The 21,766-nt window shown below is 43.3% G+C and overlaps 1 protein-coding gene across 2 annotated transcripts in view; it reads right to left on the bottom strand.

Moving 5' to 3' along the window:
* BMPER (BMP binding endothelial regulator) overlaps nt 1-21,766 on the bottom strand; it is a 241,498-nt gene that overhangs the window by 3,575 nt on the left and 216,157 nt on the right. For both annotated transcript variants that reach the window (XM_045564642.1, XM_045564643.1), the window contains exon 14: nt 6,279-6,409. In XM_045564642.1, coding sequence (XP_045420598.1) covers nt 6,279-6,409 — 131 coding nt within the window. The remainder of the gene's footprint in view (nt 1-6,278; nt 6,410-21,766) is intronic.

Genomic DNA, 21,766 nt, shown 5'->3' with positions numbered 1-21,766 from the left:
ATTTGCCATTTTTTCCTGCCCCATTTCCTCCAGGAACTTGCCCTATTGTTTGTCCTTCTCCATACACATTCATCTTTTCCCTCTCTGTTTAACAAAAATGATTCCCTAAACTATCAGACTTATTTTCTTCTTCCTTTCACCTCCAAACTTTATAGAAAAACTTACAGTCAGTCTACCCTATCCTTTTGCAATTCATCAATATTGACAACTCATCTTCCTCACCCACCACTTGACCGACGCGGTTCTTTCCAAAGTTTTCACTCGTGACCATATCCTCTGACATACTGGCAACTCCTGTTCTCCAAGAGCACTCTGCAAAATATTTGGTCTTTTTTTCCATTTTATCTAACAACACAGACCTCTCCTGCTTCTTCTCCTGACTCTTTGAGAACACCTTCTCTCTCTCTCTCGAGTTTTCTTTGCCTACTTCCTGGCAGCAAATGTTCAAATTACCTCCTAGACTCTTCCCCTGAAATTATTTTCTTTTCTTTCCTCAATTACTACAGTTTTAGCCTAACTTCCAATCAGAGAGTTCTGAAACCTACTATTATTAGCTGTGATTCTTTGCCCAATCTAATCATTTCTATCTTAATTCAAGTGTTACCTCCTTCAAGTAGGGTCCTGCATGCCCCTGGGATGCCCTTCCCTCCTCTGCATCCAGGACACTTTTCATGTTATAGATATTTGTTTATTTGCTTTACTCCTCCAGTTACAAACAGCTAGAGTTGTTAATCAAAGATGCTCCTGTAAGTGCCTTGAGGCTCTTTTAAAAGATATTTATTCCTCAGCCGCATCCCCACAGATTTTTGCTCTGAGGGCCAGGATCACTATGACAAGAACGCCCAGGTGAAGGAGGGAACTGCTGGGGACTGGGCTCCTGAGGGCAGGGGCCTCATCTTGTATAACCCAAGGTTCTGGCACAGGGCCAAGCACCCAGGAGCAACCCCATGAATGCCTGTTGGATGATGATTTCATCTTAATGACATTCAATCTCTACCATTCCATTTCCCAGTGTATGTTCCATTTGGCTAGTTTTGAGTTCATTTTCCACTCTGCAGAGCTTCCAGAATGCCTCTTCAACTCAACCTACTGTCTGGTGGCTTTGCTCCCCTCACATCTTACAAAGATTCCTTCTAGTATGAAAACTTCGCAGCAGAATCCTCTTTCCCACCGTGTTCTTTCTTCTTCCCTGACTCTTTCATAGCCATGGACTCTCCCATGTCTTCTCCTCTTTCTGACCCCTCAATTCTTTATTCTAGCTCTACCATTTAACTTCTGTGACATCTTACCTTGCCACTATGAAGCACTGATACGTCCCTCACAGCCTACAGGTAGAAAGTAGACTGTGCAAAAATGAAGAACCACCATGGGAAAAAAACACTTTTCTCTCTGTATTCTCCATGATATAGATACCAACTCCATTTTAATTCGAATTAAATCAGTAAACATCTACTGAGTATCCAATGTGTCGGGCATTCTCTTAAGCCTGGGGAATCAAATGTGAATCAGATATCACCTTGGACCTCCAGGTATAGGAGACTGACTGGGCTTATAACCAAACACGCAAAGCTAACATGTAAACAGATTGTTAATAAAATGTAGGATGTGCCATATTAGACAGTGAGGACACAGTACTGTGGACAAACAAAAGAGAGAGACATTAACCCAACATTGAGAGCTGGGTAGGGATCGAGGAAGAATTCAGAGAAGGGATCCCACTTAAGTCTTAAAAGGTGAGTAGAAACTTGTCAGACAGATCACGGCAGGAAGAGCTTCCCAGGCAAGAGAGAGCAGTGGGAGCAAAGGCAAGGTGTGGACAAGAGCAAAGAGCTGTGGCTCAATCAGGGAAGGGTGGACCCTTGGTTTGGTGGATGGACAGAATAATGGGATTTGAGGAGGGAGAGTGGTAAGAGATAAAGGCAGAGAAGTAGGCAGAGGCCAGAGACCACAAACTACCCCAGAAGCCTTGGCAAACGGAAGCCTTGGAAGAGTTTTAAACTGGGGAGTGACATTAGATTTGCCTTCAATTCGGCACAGCTTTTAAATGATCCTAGAAAGTTAATACTGACCCGAGCCACCATTTACCCTCTGTGAACCCAACTATTTTCTCAAACTTATGAAAGGCAAAATATAATTTTTAAAAGCATAAATATGATTTGATTTGCACATATGCATGTAAAAAGGCATCATTTGGCTAAACAACAACAACAGGAAACTGCCAAAATGGTGAGGGTGCATTTATTCTCAAGGGGGCGTTCAAACAGCTACAGGTGACACTTAAAGGCACGTGCTGGCTTTATCAACACATTCAATAAGCCTGGCTCTGTGCCTTCTGGAGCTCAGCCATCATTATGTCCCCATGCTGGGTGCTAAAAGTCACAGAGGATGACTTTGTCTCTTGAACTGTTACAGGAGGCATCCAGTCAGCTAAGGAAAGGCTCAGTGTCTATGTATAATTAGGGCAGAGTTGCTACAGGGAAGCAGCTAGAATCACCTGGGGTTTGTAGAGCCAAACAAGAACGAGAAAACTGCTTGTATAACCCAGCAGACCATCCATTGTGCTGCGGGAAGACATGAACACCTGCGTTTCCAGGGCCTTTTCCTCTTGTAAAATGTATTCCTCAATATGCAGACAATTAGTGTCAGCTATAGGCAGGTGGCAGACACTCTGCTAAGGACAGAAATGGAATGAACAGCAGACAAGATCATAACTTTACAGACTCAGAAGGTATCAAGTATTAATCACAACTACTAGTGATAGGGAACAAACAAACAGAAATTGGAAAGTTGCTAAGGTTAATAAAGATCTAGATAAATATTTGAATGAATTAGCTGATGCTTATATAACTACATAAATAGATATGTATTTGGGTTCATTTTCTATAATGATCTTGCTTCTCTGTGTTCTCATAATGATTAAGGAAGGGGTGATAACGTACGTAAATTGACCTGGGTTCAACACCCAGCTTCCTCACTTCCTAGCTCTGTGACTTTCAGCAAATTACCTGGCTATTTTAAGCCTTGATGTCCTCATCAATAAAATGTGGGTGGTGTAATGTTACCATATAGATTATTATGGGCATTAAATAAGATTAAATATAAAATGCTAGTATAGACCTTGGGGAAAAGGAAGTGCTTAGAAAATCATGAATAGTAATATAAATGCTTATTAAATTTTTAATACCTTTAATATAGCCCTTAGCGTATTACATTTTATTTAATAATTCTCATGCTAAATTCGAGTTCCATTAGTCGTTCTTGCCGCAGTGAGTGGGCATGTACTGTGTCAGTAGTCGTGACAGTGTTAAAATCCAGGCTAGCCTCTAAATGTCACTTGTTTGTTCAGTTTCTTGCTTGGCTGCTTTCTTATTTGTTCAACTTCCTAGCTTTTTACGCTGCAAGATTTCTCTTCTCTGTCTTATGTGGCCTTCAGTGTTATCATGAGTCAAAGGACATCGAAGCTAAAAACAAGTAAAGAATATTCTCATAGTCTTCAATATTCTAGATGACTCTAAAATGAATCTACTGAGAGAGATGCTACATATCTCTGTAAATTTATTTCTCCATGTAACAACTGTCAGTCTGTGGAAGCCCATAATGTGAGCCTGTGTGTGTGTGTACAAAATGTTCCCCTCCAGCTGCACACTGATGGAGCTATCCTTTACCCAAATGGCTCCACTAATTTTAAGAAGTAAATGGAACCTTTCAGGACCCATATTCCTTTTCCATTAGAAAAATAATTTTAGCTCCAGGGACTCAGTCCCTGAAGTGCAGATGCTCATGTGAATGAAATGTGAAGTCCTCAAATGCAATGTGTACACTGAAATGGTGCTAAGCATAGCTCTGGGCCAGGAAGAGAAGGTTCATACATCCTGTCTAGTATGACCCTAACCACAGCACCACCACAGCTAATGAAATTAACAGAACTCTGCTGGGCCCCTGCATTAACCAGGATGGGTGGGTGGATGGATGGGTGCTTGACTCCATTTTTTGTATTCATTTTCTAGCAGATTTAAAAGAAGGAGGAATCAAAATTAAATAAAGTGGGCTAGGAGGCTGAAAGGGCCCAATCAATCCCTCAGAAACATCACATATTCTACCCAGCACTAATGCATTAGGTCAGAGGTTGGCCACCTGCCTCAACTTTCAGCAGCCTCAGCCATATTTTAATATGAATTATTTTTATCAAGTCAGTACCCTCAGAGAAGGGCAGCATTAATACAGAGGTATTCTCGCTGTGGAAAGTGAATTCTGACGGAAAGATTGGACTTGGGTTTGCAGAGGAGAGAGCAAAACCAAAAGGGAAGTCAGAGGAAGGTCAAAGGCTTTGGAGCTTTTTGAAAGACACAGACTGGTGACTGTACCAAGGAGCAGCTGAGGAAACTTCAGAACTCCCCGAATACCCATCATCCTGCTCTCCCAGAGCCATGCACGTAAACACATAAACTAACTCAGTGGTTTCAACTCTGGTAGGTTGGAATCACCTGGGAAGCTTTAGAAAGTACACAAGGCCAATTGCAGCAGGATATCTGGGTGTGGGGCCTAAGCATAGGTTCATGGATTGTTTTTTAAGCTCCCAGGATGATTCCAATGCCCAGCCAAGTTATGACCCACTGGTCTAGGTGAACCAGATATCTGTGCACTACAATCACAGCTTCGGGGCAATTCTTCTTGACCCTGCTTTTGGCCAGATGGCTGCACTGCTGTCCTTCACTGATGGCGACACTCTGGTGCTAGCAATGGCATGAACTGCCTTCTTTCCTAAGGTCTGAGCTGAGGCTATGGGGCCCAGTGCAGACTGCTGAAAGCTCCAGTCTCTTTATTCCAGCCACGTCTGGCCCTTCAAAGGGAAAAGTTTGCCAGTCCTTGAACTAGATGACAAACATTCAGTCATCTCACCTTCAAATTTAAATACAACAGCAGCAGCTACCACTGACTGAACATCTTCTATGAGCTGCACACTCTTTGAGATGCGTCACTTAGATATTGTTAATGCTTGTAACTCTGCATAGCAGGTATTGTTGTAAAATCTCCAAATTCCCAAATCTCGAAATCTCTTCCCTTCTCTCCACATGCACTGCCACTATCATAATCCAAGCCACCATCAGGCTTTCCCCAAGACTATTGCCATAGCCTCCTGCCTGGTCACTGGCTTTCAATCTTATCACCCTCCATTCTATTTGTACATCTCTGAAAAGCAGAAAGAAGCTTGCTTAAAATCCGTCAGTGGCTCCCACTTCTCTTGGAATAAAAGCTAGATTTCTTTCCAGATCTGCCAAGCCCTGCATGTCCAGCTCCTGATCCTCCCTCACCCTCATCCTGTGCCTGTCTCCCTCGTCCACCAGGCTCAACCACACTGGCTTCCTTCCAGTTTGAGAGCATGCTAAATTTTTTCTGAGACATGGCCGTTGAACATATTTCTTCCGCATAGAATGCTTGCCCTTCCATCCTTCAGGGCTAGGCTGAAATATCACCTCCCAGAGAAGCCGTCCCTCTCCACCCCATCTAATTAGCAGCCCACCCCCTCTCCAGTTGTTTTTCATCACCCCACCCTGGTTGTTTCCTTTTTCATACTTTACCATAATTTGCAAGTATCTATTGTAGAGTTACTATTTTTGTCTGGTCCTCCCACTAGACAGCTGGTACCTCAATGACAGGGGCCTCATCTCTTATACTCATCAAAGTATCCGCAGTGGCCAGCACAATGCCCAGCACTTAGCCACTTTGTAATAAATACTTCTTGGATGAACAAAGGAGTCTATTTTATAGACATCAAATAAGCTAATTGACTTGCCTGAGGCCAAAGAGCTAATAACAGCTACTATTATAGAAATCTATCTTTCAGAGGGAAAAGAACAGTCTGCTAGGGTTTGCATAACATTCTCTAAAAAACAACTTATCGTGTTTATCCTGAAGACCTTAAATCACTGTGATTGTCCTGAATCTCCTTTGCTCCACATATAACCTAAGCCACAGCTATGACTGTCCATGAGCTAAGTACGTCCAGCTGGTAGCTTGAGGTTGAGAGGATTTCGCAATAGTGGAAATCCTCATATTTTTTCAGTGTGCTTGTCACAAAGCATTTCTCTCAAGTGCTATCAACATTGCCGAGCGGAAGCCCCTGTGTTTTATCAAGTTACAATCCAGGTGGGCCACCAATGGGATTTTCATTTGGCAAGGGAGGCCGTGGCCACTCACAGCAACATGCACGAGTCTCCTCTCTTGCCATCTGGGGCAGGCACCGCAGTAAACTGATGGATCCAGCAGGACTTTCTTACCTGCACAATTCTGCTGGGGCTCCCAGTGGACTTTGATGCCCTCTCTCTGGCAGGCCCGGGTATATGCCAGAAATGACTCGCAGTAACAGTTTTTATGGACTGGACATTCACACATGTCTGTCACACAGGACCTAGGGGACCCAACAGAGAGATACAAACATTTAAAAATATCAGATCATCAAACATCATAAACGTAACTTCAGAAAGGGTTAGGTGGGTAGATGGGGGACGCTGGCCATTCCATATAAAAATTCTGTATGAAACCTTAGTGCCGCGTACCTCTGAACAATGTGACATTAGGTTTCCTTTCTTCTGGAGCAGGACTATCCAACAGAAACTTGCTGCAATGGTAGAAATGTTCTATAATCTCCATGGTCCAAAGCAACAGCCATTCCCTATGTTTGGCTTTCTGAAGGTGTACAATTAAATTCACTTTTGTTATATCTTAGAACCCTAGTTTTTAGGAACACTGAGTCTTCATTCTTTAGACTGAGAGGTGACAAATTCCAAATAAAGTAAACATTTTAGGCCCCTAATTAGACTGAAAGCTAAAGAGGATTAAACCAAGTTTTCTGTAGCTTCAATTTAAATATGGAAATGATGAACCCGCATATAAATTGAACTGCAATGTGCTTAAATGCAAACTAACAAATTTTCAAACATGTTGACCACAAAGACATAATATTATAGTTTACAGAGTACTTTCATGTGCAGTCTGCCACTGGATGGTAAAGAAGACATAGTACAGTCCCTTGTTTTATAAATGAAGGGCTCATTTTGCAAATGACTTATAAGCACTTATAAGTGGCAAAAGAGAAAATTAAATTATATCACCAAACTTTGAAAATTGCCTAACAATTTTGAGTTAACATTTATGCTACAGGGCCCCAAGATTAATAAAATTTAACTGCCCTGATATCTTTCATATTCTTGTTCAGCAAACCCCTTTCCTCCCAGAATCGAATTCAAGGCTGAATACAGGAAAAATAATATTCAAGGTTACAAGTTACATAGATGATCTTGAAAAGTGATCAGGATACGGCCATCCAATGTTTATGAAGTCATTTTCTCTTGGTGTGGGCTGTATACACACCTGATTGTGCAGAGCAGTCAGGTAGTCCTGAGTGGAAGTTGGCACAGAGCCTGCTCTGAACAAGAATTAAATGCCGAAACCATATTAAAGGATCGATAGACTTACGGTGTACCTGTAAAGTTTTTATAGCCCAATGCCCAAGGGCACAGCTTTGGGAAATTGGAATTAACAGGGACAACAGAGGAACAGTCTGAAACCTAAAAAGCCTTTCATTTCATCCACTGAGAGAGTATTTGATGAGCAATATGTAAGACACAATAACCAGGAGAGAAAAACTGACCTTTTTCCTCTCTGTAATAACTAAGGCTGTATTCCTAAATACTTTCCCTCACTTCCGTTATAGAAATCCCGTGAAACCATATTCACTAGCAAGCGCATCCAGGCACTAAACACATAGCATTGTCTTTACATTGGTTGGAGTCTCCGGACTTCCAAAGAAAAGCTAAATGGAGCTTGTCCTTAAAATGGAACTCTAAATGTCCAAGCATGAACCCCGTCAACACCATTTTCTTATTGTCTCAGTTTTCATTTGAGAATAACCCACACCCATCATATTCATGCTCAGACTTCACAGTGACATTTTTGGCTGCCCCAAAGAGGCAGGTTCTAACCTCTAGTCCCATTCCTACTTCACTTCCCCAACAGAATTTGTCTCCCACCCTCCCTCCCTCCAGCCCATGGGGATGAATCTCTCCCGTGTACACAGTTCCCACTGCTGTGACATGATGGAATGGCACATAATGGGCCCCGAAAAATGACAGGACTTAAATGGAAAAAACTAGTCTCAATGTGAGGAAATATGTACTCCCATTGGGAAGAATGTCTCTTATAATTCTATTACACAAAATTGCATGAACAATAAACAAATAAAATTGAATTTGTTTAGGTAAAGGGATTGTGAATGAATATTTTCTTTCTTCTCTCTTGATTTCTACTCATGGTCGTATTAAGCTATTTATGCAATTTAAAATAAATTATGGACTGCAAAACCCAATTCATTGAAAGAAAATATTTTAAAGTACATGTTTAACAATCACCACATACAAACACTCCATCCACCTCACCAACAGACCCTTCCGACCCACAGACACAATTGACAATATGCCTGCACTGCAAAACTAAGGAAGATTTGAGCTTTTTCTATGACTTAGTGCTCATGAGCAACATTTGAGAGAACAATGTTTGTCAAAGCCAGTAATTTCCTTGAAATATGTTTGAAATATTTTACATATTTTTAAAGACTTGCAAGATGTGTTTTTTCACAGATGTTAGAATTCTAAGATGTTTTCCACTCAAGTTGATGATTTTTACACAAAATAGTGACCAGGATTTGCCAGAGAAGAGAGAAGTAGACATCCCCGTACTCTGCTGGCAGATGTGTAAAACTGTCAGCTCTTACGTTGAGCCTGTGGCTATGTGAAGTGTTTCACATGATTGGCAATGGGATACAGGGAGATACTGTTACCACTCCACTTAACAGATCGGGAAGCTAGAGCTTGGGGGTGTTCAGTTAACTTGCCCAAGGCCACGTAGCTAATGACAGAACCAGAACTACAGAACCAGAGCTATATATCAGGTTTCTTTGTTTGTTTGTTTTTATCTCAAAACCCATATTCACAGTAACTACATTAGGAGATCTTTTTAGAGAGCAATTTGGAAATATTATGAATAGCCCCAAGAAAGGTTCTTACCCTTTCATAGAAATTTCACACCTAAGGCAATAGTCATTCATGTGGACAAAGACTTCAAATATAGAAATCTTCATCCCAAGGCTATTTAAATTGTTTTTAGAAAGGAAATAACCTAAATTCCCTATAATAGAGGCCCAGTTAAATAAATTTAGGTGATGTCTATGATGAAATACTCTACAGCTATATTGCAATGATGTTTTAGAAGTGTATTTTAAAATATGGGGAAATGTCAAAGAGAAATTAACCGAAAAAAAACAGGAAAACATAACTATATTTCAGTATTGTGTAATCACACACTGAAAACAAGAATAACTGAAAACAGATATGCCCAACTATTCACAATGGTCAACTCTGAGTAGTGGAATTATGGCTCTCTTTAATTTTCTTATCTGTATTTTCTACAATGAACACATATCACTTTTCTAAACAGGAAAACATCATGGTTTACTTTAAAAACAATAAAAAAGAACATAGAATATATTAATATTTAAATCAGAATTTAAGAACTGTTGTGGGAAAATAAGAAATAAAGAATGGGGGAAAATTAGAGCTTCCATTTATAGGTCTTCATTAATAAACATTTCTCCCAATCTACCATTTTCCCAATCTGTGTATTGGTGGCCTCCTGATATAGACTTTGATCTGATTCTCTCTGTGTTGCCCTCCACTTTCACTTCATTGGTCTATGATGCTGTGGATGGAACAGATAATGGAATAATTATGCATGCTTCTGATGGTTACCAAGTAATTTATTAAGAGAAAAATAAAAGTATCTTCAAATGCACTTCCAATTTCAGGGAAGGACAAAACCATTGTTATTCAACTGTTAAATTCACATTTAACATATATGGGGGGGGAAAGAATCTCTATTCAATAAATGGTGCTGGGAAAATTATATAGCCACATGGAGACAACTGAAACGGGATCCACACCTCTCACCTCTCACAAAAATTAATTCACCATGGATAACAGACTTAAACCTAAAGTATGAAACTATAAGAATTCTGGAAGAGGAGGTTGGAAAAATTTATAGATAATCGATCAGCCTAGGCAAGGAATTTATGAAAAAGACCCCAAAGGCCATCACAGCAACAACAAAAATAAAGGGAACCTGATTAAATTAAAAAGCTTCTGCACAACCAAGAAAACAATCAACAGAGCAAACAGACAACCTACAGAATAGGAGAAAATATTTTCATGCAATACATCTGATAAAGGGCTAATAACCAGAATATACAAAGAACTCTGGCAAATCAGCGAGAAAACATCAAACAGCCCCATTAAAAAGTAGACAAAAGACATGAACAGAAGCTTTTTAAAAGAAGATAGACTAATGGCTTTTTCATAAGCATATGAAAAAATGCTCAATGTCTCTAATCATCAGGGAAATCCAAATCAAAACCACAATGAGATATCATCTCACTCCAGTGAGAATCGCTTTTATCAAAAAGTCCCAAAACAACAGATGTTGGCACGGCTGCGGAGAGATAGGAACACTCATACACTGTTGGTGGGACTGCAAACTAATACAACCTCTGTGGAAACTAGTATGAGGATACCTCAAAGAACTAAAAGTAGACCTACCATTTGATACAGCAATCCCACTACTGGGTATTTACCCAAAGGAAAAAAAAAATACACTCTATAAAAAAGACACTTGCATTCGAATGTTTATAGCAGCACAATTCACAACTGCAAAGGTGTGGAAACAACCCAAGTGCCCATCTATATATGAGTGGATTAATAAAATGTGATACATATATATCATGGAGTACTACTCAGCCATAAGAAAATGGTAAACTAATACCTTTTATAACAACCTGGGTGGAACTGGAAACCATCCTTTTAAGTGAAGTATCACCAGAATGGAAGAACAAAAACCACATGTACTTGCTACTAAATTGAAACATAGATCAACACTCATGTGCACATATGGCAGTAAAATTCAATGGAAATCAAGCAAATGGGAGCGGGGAGGATGGGATACGTAGATTCACACTTAACGAGCACAATGCACACTATATGGGTGATGGACACACTTATAACTTTGACTCAAACTGTATAAAAGCAATTCATGTAAATAAAATGTCTGTATTCGCATAATAGTCTGAAATTTAAAAAAAAAGAAAAATAGCTTAAAAATAAGATTATATACCAAAAAAAGAGAAAGCTTTCTAATAAAATAAGCATACAGGGAAAAAAAATCATGTTTATCACACTTAATAATTCAATATGAGGAAAATCTAATTTATGACACAGGGGAGTTGAATTTTTATGAATTTATGGAAGATTGTTGTCCCTTCCTTAATCAGTATGCACCAATAGTGTATATTTATATTCATTTTATAGAATAAGTAGCAGAATTTTATCACTCTTAGTAGTTACTGAGATTTATGGCTTTGGTATCTCTGCTTGCATGACATTATTCTGTCACAATTACGTTCTGTTTGATGGTGAGTTGGTCAGGAAACACAGCCACCCGTTGCTCCTGGGGGAAAACACAGGCTGCATTGCGCTGAACTTTTCCAGGAAAGCTCTAGAGGTGAAGAGTACCTGCTTAACTCTTTGGGTTTCCACTGTAACAGAGTTAACAAAATAACAAAGGGATCAGGCCTATGCAATTCCTTTCAGCGTACTTTCCATCACAGAAGCTTTTAATTAATGCATCTAGAAATGGTTTTCTGATTCATCTGCTCCATTCCTGGCATCTTTCCTGGCAGCCAAGAGATGCAGGCAGAACTCTTGCTCTGTGTGGCTCACAGCTGTTCAGTGCCACCATAAGGCAAGAGGACACTAGCAGGTACCTGCTGGTGGGGCCCAGGGAGCTGGCGCCATGCTGGGCAGCGCTTTGTCAAACACCAGCTGTCTCCCTTCTCTCATCTCTTTATGTGTGTGTGCAGTGTTTCAATGACTCCTTGAAGGCATGTTTTAACACTCTTCCTCATAGCCCAGCACAGCCGTGTGATCACCTCCGGTCAGTTCCCTCCTTGGAATCCAACTGAACACAATTCATCAGCTGGAGAGCTGTCAGCCCCCTCGGGCCCCAATCAAGCAAGCTACTCCCACTGCCTCCTGCAGAGCTCTAAATTGGAAACCATTAGCCACACATGGCTATTTAAATTGGAATTTAAGTGAATTACAATTAATTAAAATTACAAATCCATTTCCCCAGTCACACTAGCCACATTTCAATTGTTCAATGGCCACATGCAGCTATTGGCTACCATATTGGACAGCACTGATTTAGAACATTTCCATCACTGCAGAAAGTTCTATTGGACGGTAATGCCAAGAGTTCAGCTCTATCAACATTAAGAAAACCATTTTGTCCTTCCAGAGGGATTTATAGGTGTAGTGAGATTAGGATCAAGCTCATTTCTGTCTCTGACTGGGCACCTACAAAGAAAGTTCAGACTTCATGGCATCAAATTCAAGGTTCCCAGCAATTTAGACTTCAGCTTACTTTTCTAATTTCATCCCTTTCTTCCCCATTCATTCTTTTACCAAGTCATAGAATGTCTCACCAGCCCTCAGGCTTCCTTCCATCTTGCCATTCTGGCCTTTAATGTGCTACCTTGTCTTTTAAACTGGAAAAATCTGATGGCTGTTCTTTAAGACTTAGCTCAAGTTCCTCAGTGGTGTTTGGGACTGCCCTGAGAAAAGTTGGCCACTACCTACTGGGTCCTAAGTCTTCCCTACCCTTTGAAGCATAATCACCTCTCTCTCTCCCTGTTGAGGTGCAAGGATGGTGTCTGGCTCATTCAGCCCAGTGCCTTGAACCTGCAGCACAGTAAATATCTGGTGAATCATGCAAAGAGTGGATGAGAGTGGCCTAGTGACCTTTGCCCACCTTCCACAGGGTTGGACAGTTGGACGCCGACATCTGAAGAGCATGGATTCCATCCTGTCCCTGCTCCCTAGCCACTGCCTAATGTGGCCATGGACCTGGAGGCTGTTGGCCACAGCAACCTCTGAACCAAGCTGCTTCTGCAAGAACCTTTCTGCTGTCGTTTTCACTGTGTACTTCTCGTACTCTTCTCCTGTCTCCCAGGGATTTTTTTAAACATTTAATGACTGGTGGAAAAAAAAGGATTTGATGAGAGAATTCTGCTTTAATGACTCATTTTCAATAAAGCACATATTTGATACTGTAAGAACAACCTATAGCTCTTCATGTTATTAAAAAGGCAAGCCTCCAATATTGCTAAAATCAAAACATCAAACATGCCTGTGCTTCCTAGCAACAGCATAGCCAAGTGATTTTCCCTCTGCTTTCTCTGGCACAAGGGCCACCCCTGTCAGACAGAGGCAAGTGCCTCTGCTTCCCAGGCACAGGTTTGAAGGGCAGATGTATTAACTGCTGGGAACTCTCCACGCTGCTTCTGGGGAACAGAAGGGCAAGCCACGAGTGGCAGTGGCCAGGCCCATCCGAGAGCCAGATATCCAGCTCCCCTCTGCCACCAGCAAGGGTCTTTGGCTGGACTATGTCTGTCAGTCTGGAAGTCAGCTTCCCTGAGAGCAATGGTAGAATCAGGGCAGAGCTCAACAGCACGAGGAAGATAACTAGAAAACCACATTGTGGCCATATGGCTCTCCTCACTCCACATGTCTGGGAAGTTTGCAGAAGTGAGTGAGGGACCCTTAGGCTTGGTGGTGCCTGGGCGTCAGTGGAAACGGGAGGGAGAGCTGCCACGAGACTGTTAGAAAATCCACTTATACTTTAACCCTTAAAATTCTGCCGTGATCTCCCTAATCTGATTTGCATGGAAACAGCTAGAGGCCATAGCCAAGATAAGAAGGCGTGTCCATGTCACATTATACCTAAAAAAAAAAAAAAAAAATTCATCCAGGTATTATACACTTCCCCTCAATACGACATAAGCGCTCTCACACACTCACTCTTATCCATCCACTGAACAGGTACGAAAAGCACCACTCCAGCATAAAAGCAGGGCCAAGAGATGCAGTCATGGGAACTGTGAGGCTGCGTTACTGGGCTGTCAAGGAAAGGGCAAGGGCAAGCTCTGGGCTGGCCAGCAGGGCGTTTCTGCTGCTCCCTCCAGATCCTTCCTGGGCCAGCCACAGCTTGGCACTGCCCTGGCGATTGTCCACTCTGGCTTAAATAGTGGTGAGAATATTCCAGGTTCTGTGGCTGCTTGGGGTTGTCAAGACAGCACAGCAAGTCCAGGCATTTCTATTAGCTCGTTCATTTCATGAACTTGATCTGGGGAGGCAGGGCAGGAGAACACTGGGAATGGGAGCCTAGCCTGCTTTTCTGGTCATAAACACAAAACTTATCTCCAGCCCAGCCTCACAAGTTCTCCCCTCCTCCCCCTACCCAAGTTAGACCTTCAGCCCTCTCCTAAGGGAAAGGAAAGGATTCATGGAGCTCTGCTTGTTCCAGGCACTAAGTAAGGCACAGAGACTAACAGAGATGGACTCCTCCTAAGAAGGTAGGATTATGCAGATACTAAAAACCAAACTCCAAATGACGTAAAGGCCACCATGGGCAGGAAGCCAGTGCAATGGGATACCGAGGACAAATTCTATGGGGTGTGGCAGGGGTGGCCAGAGACTTCCCAGCAGTGCAACACGGGAGCTGGGGCTTGAAGGAACTATGGAATATTGCCTGGTTAGAGAATGAGGAAAAGGAATTCCAGGCAAAGGAAGGAGCCTGCATAAAGGCATAGAGTTGCCAAATCACTAGATCTTAGATTTGATAGTCATGTGGTCAACCTCTCAATATCAAAAAAACAAAGCAAAAAAGTCCCTGACGGTCACACAGCCTCTTCCTGAAGAACGCTGTAGGACAAGGGGCTAGTTTCCTTGCAGAAAAGCTTGGCAGGTCTCCTGTTTATAACATTCTTTTTCTTCCAGAGTCCCAAATCCTCCTAATTTCTCAACCTTAACTCCCAGGTCTGACATCTGCAGTCATATGCAGGCTTGGCCCGTGTGCTCCTGCCCAAGAGAGCTCTTCAATTATCCTCTTGAGCTCCCCTGCTCAGCCTTGCATTTTCATCTTCCTGCCTTCAATATCCTTCTCTCCCTGTCTCCCTTGACAAGAATGAAAATCCAACACTAAAAATTAACAGGAAAAACCCCCACCAAACGATTTTGTTAATTATTCACAGCGAGCCCCTTCTTTGACTGCCTGCCCTCCATTCCTGTCTTATCTACATTGCCCACTTACACATCGTTGCAACATTTCTGCCTAATTTAGACTGTCTCCAGAAACTGAAGAATATTGATTTTTAAATCCTCATAACATTTCCCAGCAGGTGAATGGCATTACCCACGTGGCAGAACACGGTGTTCCAGAAATGGTCATTAGCCTCTGAGCCTCTTCTAAAGCTATGGATTATTTTTACGGAATAATGCAGGCATCTGCGGACACAGAAATCTCCTTTAAAAGAATAGCAATGCTTAAGATTTTCCATGGATGCCAATTTTAAAAGAAGTCCCACGTACCTGCTTTTAGTAGACTTATGTTTTTAGCAATGACCAAACAACCATCATGCATGCCTGAAATCTAAAATATATTCTCCCTTGACAAGGCCGTGTATCAGACCATATGTGGAATGCGTGGTCCGCGTGCCCACAGTTGTCTTGCATCTGAGCACTGGGGAAGGTGTGTGTACATTCTGCTGCTTCCTCCATACCCAGGGGCTACAATATTAAGGGGCCCAAAGCCAGACACTATAAAACCGGTAACGCAGTTAGAAATACTCCTGTTGGGCAGATGAGCTATCTTTGCTCAAATCGGAAACACGTGCTCCACAGAGGGAAAAACTGACCATGATTAACAGATATTTGCTGAATTGTCACTCTTCTAGAGGTAATTTCTCATTACTGCAATTTGGGCTCGATCTTGGCAGAGCCAGGCAAACCTTGTTGAGAGATGCTCTCAGAAGCCCGCCAGGGAGAAGGAAGCCTGGTCACGAGCCCCCTCTAGTGGCCGAGATTTGCGAGCACAAAGTAAACGTAATTCTTATGCCAGTATTTGCTTCTAAATCAGATACCTAACTTTTTTTGGAGGCTGGCTGATAAAAGAGAACGTAAAAATGGCTGGTTGGCAGAAAATCAATCACTTTTGTCTTAACATCAGGCTCAATTCATCACTGTCACGCTCACTGTAAAACAATTGTAAGGCTGGTGGACTAACCCCCTGTGTAGTCCTGAGAGCCCACCCCGTGCCTGCTGAGCAGGGGGAGCGCCTGCGGGGCACGCCCGCGTGGAGGGCAGGGCTGGGAGGAAGCCTGAGCTCCTTCCATCTGGTGTGTAAGATCTCAGTGCACCTAGCTTCACCTATTGTTTTCTTTTTAAAAAGAACCTCAAGTGCCAGAGAAGTGGAACCCTTCACCTAAGCAGGAAAGAAACATTCTCTACTGTGAGAGGAAAAACCCAGTTGTTTTTCCAGCTCCCACGTGGTCATTCAGCAAAGAACGCTTCTGGTCGCCCAGATATGTAGGGATTTCGGTGAGGCAAATCCAATTCTCCAGTGGACGCCAGCTGGGTGTCCTAGAATTTAACTCAATTCTCACACTCTCGACTGCAGTCAGAGTCAGATCCCACAGGTAAGGGCCTCAGTCCCACAGGAATTGTCCCCCACTTCAGATGCCAGTCCCAAGCCCCAGAGTGTGGCCTGTGCTTCTGACCCAGCAGCTATAAATCATAGTTCCCATGACCCCCTTCTTGGGTTCGATTAATTTTCTGGAGTGGCTCACAGAACTCAGGAGAACATTTTACGTATGTTTATCAGTTTATTAAAAAGGATATTACAAAGGATACAGATGAACAGTCGGATGAAGAGATGCACAGGGTGAGGTATGGGGGAGGGGCAGAGCTTCCATCCACCTCCCAGGAACCTCCACGTGCTTAGCAATCCAGAAACTCTCTGAACCCTGACCTTTTGGGGGTTTGGGAGGCTCCATTAGGTAGGCATGGTTGATTACATCGTTGGCCATTGGTGATCAACTCAACTTTCAGCCTCTCTCCCCTTCCCAGAGGCTGGGGTAATCCAGGAGCCCACCAAGATCAGCTCATTAGAACAAAAGATGTTCCTATCACCCAGGAAATTCCAAAGGATTTAGGAGCTCTGTACCTGTTGCTCCTATCATTCAGGAAATTAATTACAAAGGTCTTAGGAGCTCTGTGTCAGGAACTGGGGTCAAAAAAGAAATAACAGAACCAAAGACTTCCCTAGTGCCCTATTTACAAGGATTTTTGGAGCTCTGTCCGGAACTGGCAGCAGAGACCAATATATGTATCTCATGTCTACCAAGCCTGAGGTGGTAGCACAATCAGGTGCCAATGTGTTGCCAATATTCAGCCATGTTTTGGGGTAAGCCTGCCTCTTAGTGTGTAAAATGGTGAGGTCCCTGCAGCACTCGTATTATATGACTCTCTTGAAATAGGGACTTGCCCAGTGCTCAGTCAGCCCAAAAGCTAGGCAGTATTCACACTTAGAAAGACCCTCCAGAAATGAAAGGGGCTCTTTAACCAGAAAATCTTAATATCTCCTCTCTGGTGAGCCCACTTCATCATATTTCTACTCCAACATAGATACACACCATCTTTGAAATTCTTCCATTCCACTTAACAAACATTGATTGAGTGTCTGCTGTGTGCAACCCACTGGGCTGGGCTCTGTGGGGAATGCAGAAAGGAAGAAGAACCTGTCTTCTAACCTGGGGCCTTCAGGGTGTTGGGGGGAGGATCTGGGGGAGGGGAGTAGGGCAAGACTGGGCCAGGCAACAGGCCTGAGTCCTCTTGGGTGCAACATATAAGGGGACACTGGCTCTCGGGCTCCAGCAAGTGCAGGGCTGGCACTTGAGAGCAAGTGCCTCCTTAAATTTTGCTCCTGGGACATCCTGCTCATCTCTGGGCCCTAGAGCGAGGAACGAAAACCTGCACAGTTGTCCCATGCCCAGAGCACAATCTTCTGGAAGCGGCAGCAAGGTAAGAGGTCACCACACCTGGGTTGAACCCCAACTGTGTGATCTGGAGCAAACTATTTTCTCTTTCTCTACCCTCCTTTCCTTGTCTAATCTCCCTCTTAGGGTCCTCATGAAAAATAAATGAAAATCTGTATTGTAACCCACCACCAGTCCCTAAAGAGAAGAGAGAAATTCGTCCATGCATGGAATTGGAAATGAAGGCTACAGGACTAAGCAAGGCAGAAACTGCAGCCCCCACCCCCACACCACCCCAATCTTTGTCCCAGCTGATGTTCATAGTATGGAGGGTGTGCAGCAACAGGACATCGTTTTCTTTTTTCTATCCTTCTGTAGGGTGCCATCCCCCTGCACTCCACTCTCTGGGACCCCCCGCCCCGGCAGTGGCTCTGTGAAATCTTGCCATTTGCAGCACAGCGATGCCAGCACAGGTCTGCCTGTGTCGCCGGCGGCTGCCTCCAGAGAGGGCAGTAATTGGGATATAGAGCCGCGAGTGGCAGTGAGGAAAATTTATGAAAGTGAAGGCATCCAGCATCTGGAGGCCACACCCCAGCCACACGCAGCAGCCACCACCAGCCCGCCGCTTCAAAGGGGCCGAGCCTTCCATAGGCCTTTTTCACATTAGGCACTGGACGGCTGCCAAGTCCCACAAACAGGCAAAGGCACAAATCCTCCGCTACGTGCATTAATAAAAGGGCGGCAGCGGCGGCTGCCCCTGGAGGATGCGGTGCAGCGGTGAACTTTTTCAGATGCTGGGGGCCTTTCATCAAGCATCTGCCATTCCTTCTGGCTCCACAATAAACCAGCGTTCGCATCCAATTGCTGCACAAGCAAGGGTCTGTTCACACTCGGTGCTCTCAGATGCTAACTCAGCCCACCGGACCTAAGCGGAGAGCTCCCCATCCCAAAAGGCCCACTCCCACCCCATCAGTGGGGTTGGCACGCTGCCATCCTCAAATCCCAGAAAAGAGATTCAATGACCAGACATTCCCCAAAGCCAAATCATAAACACCGCAGGCCCACTGCCTCCATACCAGCCTCCCCGCCCTCTGCTAGAATGAGAGCACCCTCAGATACTCCCCAGAGAGATGGAATGTGGGGCCTGTTTCCTATAAGCAACTGGGAGGAATATTGCCTATACAGCCCCAGAACACTCACCCAAAGATGTCAAGCAATATTTTTTTTAACATCACTTGGTTAGTAAGTGGCAAAGTCAGCATTCAAAGCTGGGTCCTCGCTCTCCGCAATACCCTGTCTTCTATAGCACATGCGGTTCCTTTCACCTGGAATGATCTTCCTCCCCCTTCTCCTGGTTAAAATCTACTCCTCCTTTAATCTGCAGCTCAGTAGCTTTCTCAGGGAAGGCTTCTGAGACCCCCAAACTAGATGAGGTGGCTCTTGACCATCCTCCTGGCATTCTTGTATGGCTTTATCAAGCCTGCAACTGTGACCGTGTGTGACCCCTCCCTCCGTCCACTCCACTGTGCTCCAGGGTGGGCAGGTGTTGCTCACCAATCTTTGCCAGCTCCTCTGCAGTGCCTATTCTAGAGAAAATGCTGCAAACCTGTTTTCTGAATGCATTATTTACAGATGCTTATGCAGTGAAGCACAGATAAAGTGACTACTAAGATGACAATGAGAATCAGGGGGCTACATACCCTGAGAGAGTTTCAAGGAGGAGGGAGCATGGGGGGAGACCATGGGGAATAAGTTTTGAAAACTGGATTAGGTGACAAGGAGGTCAGTGGTGGTCTTAGCAGGAATAATTCTATGGGAACGGTGAGGACAAAAATTATCCTAAAGTGTACTGCAGTGGGAAGTCCGTGAGGCATTGAGTAAAGACCATTCTTGCAGGAGGCTGTCGGTGAAGAGGAGAGAAATGGAGAGATAATATAACAGGAAGGGAAACCAGGAGAGAGAGAGAGTATCACAAAGACTTGAACATGTTTTGCACCAAAGGAAAAAAAAAGGTTGAAGATAAGATGCTGAAGCTGCAGAGGTGGAGGGGTTAGGTAATTGGTAAAGTAATGTCACAAAGAAAACAGGATGAGGTCAAGAACGTGGGGGAAAGATTGTCCTTCTACTCACTTATAGTTGCTAATAGCCACATTCCAGAAAAAAGAAAAAGAAAACTGTAAAAGTTTTTATGCTTATATAAGACACAGCGGGGGTGGGGAGGTAAAAATCAAGGCTAACTTGTAGGTCAGCAGTTGAGGGAAGGAAAACCAAGGTTCCAATGCAAATGTCTAGCAAAGGATGGGGCAGAATTGAATGCAATTTGCAAACAGTGTTTCCAGGTGAGGAAGGACTCCAGACAAGGGGCAAGATTAAAGCCTCTGGGGAATGAGATTCTTCTCTCTCTCTCTCAGTCCATGCCCTTGGGACCCATGGCAACTGATGTGAAATAAAACTAAGCCAGAGCTTTAATCAGGCAGAAATTCAATGCTGCAGGAATTTGCCCTTATCTCCTATGAAGAAAATGATAAATATGGCAGGTTTTCTAGACCTTAATTTTGAGATCTAATACTAGTGATGAAATATTTTTCCCCAAAGCAGAGGATCTGAAATTTAGAAGCCATTTGTTGGGGGCAGGGGACGGTGCAGAGGTTTAATTGATTTTTTTTTCCTAGATCTTTGATTTCTCCCACTGTACAGTAAAAGTCTTAATAGCAATGATTACGGCAACCCACTGTGGTTTAGGACAGTGAGGGCTCAAAGTCTCCACAATAGGCTGGGTAGCTCAATAAACAGTTACAGAATTATAGAATCACAGGGTCTTAAAGGACCTTGGGGAATATCTCCTCCCTGCAGGAATTCCTTTTATAATACTCCTGACAGATGGCCACACATCTGCATGGTGTCTGTGACGGGCGCTCGGTAGCTTTTTAGGAATCTCATGCCTGTGGTAGACAATTGCAGTTTCTCCCTCTCAGGAAGTTTTCTTATGTATTAAATGAAAATGTGTTCTGTAACTTCCACCCATTTATTCAGATTCTGCCTTCTGTTACCTCGTAGAATTATTCTATTCTATTTCAGCTTCCATGTGACATCCTCTTCAAACACATTACATAACATAAAAATGTTCCACTTAGAAGTTAAACTCTTCAGGGGCTTCCAGAAATATTCCTATTATGTCATTTGTCATTTCCTGTGCTTTTATTACCTTTACATCTAGCAGCTAAAGCCCGTTCTACCTAAGTATAAACCTTCTTTCCCTTTTATTTATTCTTTCAACAAATCTCTACTGAGCAAGGCATTGTGCTTACCTTCAGGGAAGGGACAGAGATAAGATGTATAAGATAAGAAGTATAAGATGGAATTCCTACTCCGAACTACGCAATGTGCTAACACAAATTGTAATAAAGGAGGGAAGTGATGAGCGTTATAAAAAGCAGTACAGTATTGCCACAGGAGTTCAAGGACAAAGAATGGTGGTTCTGGCACGGAGGACAGGCAGTGAGAAGCAGTGGTTAGGGAAGATGTCAAGGAGGAGGCTTCGTATGAGTTACACAGAAAAGCCAAAAATAAGTTTTACTGAGGTAAGGAGGAAGGAACCCCTTTTCCGTAAACTTGTTCTTTGGACAACTTTTGATCGAAATGGCATAAGTTCCATTTGGGGACCCACGAGCATCAGGAAGGGAATAGAAGTCCCGGGCACTGCAAAAGGAGGCCGTGCTCATGCAGTGGACTTCCTGGATGCCAAGCATGAACTGTATGTGGAAGAATGGGAGGACTCACTGGTAGTCTGAG

Source organism: Lemur catta, chromosome 11, assembly GCF_020740605.2.
Source record: "Lemur catta isolate mLemCat1 chromosome 11, mLemCat1.pri, whole genome shotgun sequence".
Lineage (NCBI taxonomy): Eukaryota > Metazoa > Chordata > Mammalia > Primates > Lemuridae > Lemur > Lemur catta.
Note: the sequence above shows the minus strand (reverse complement) of the source record. Positions and strands in the feature narration are given on the sequence as shown.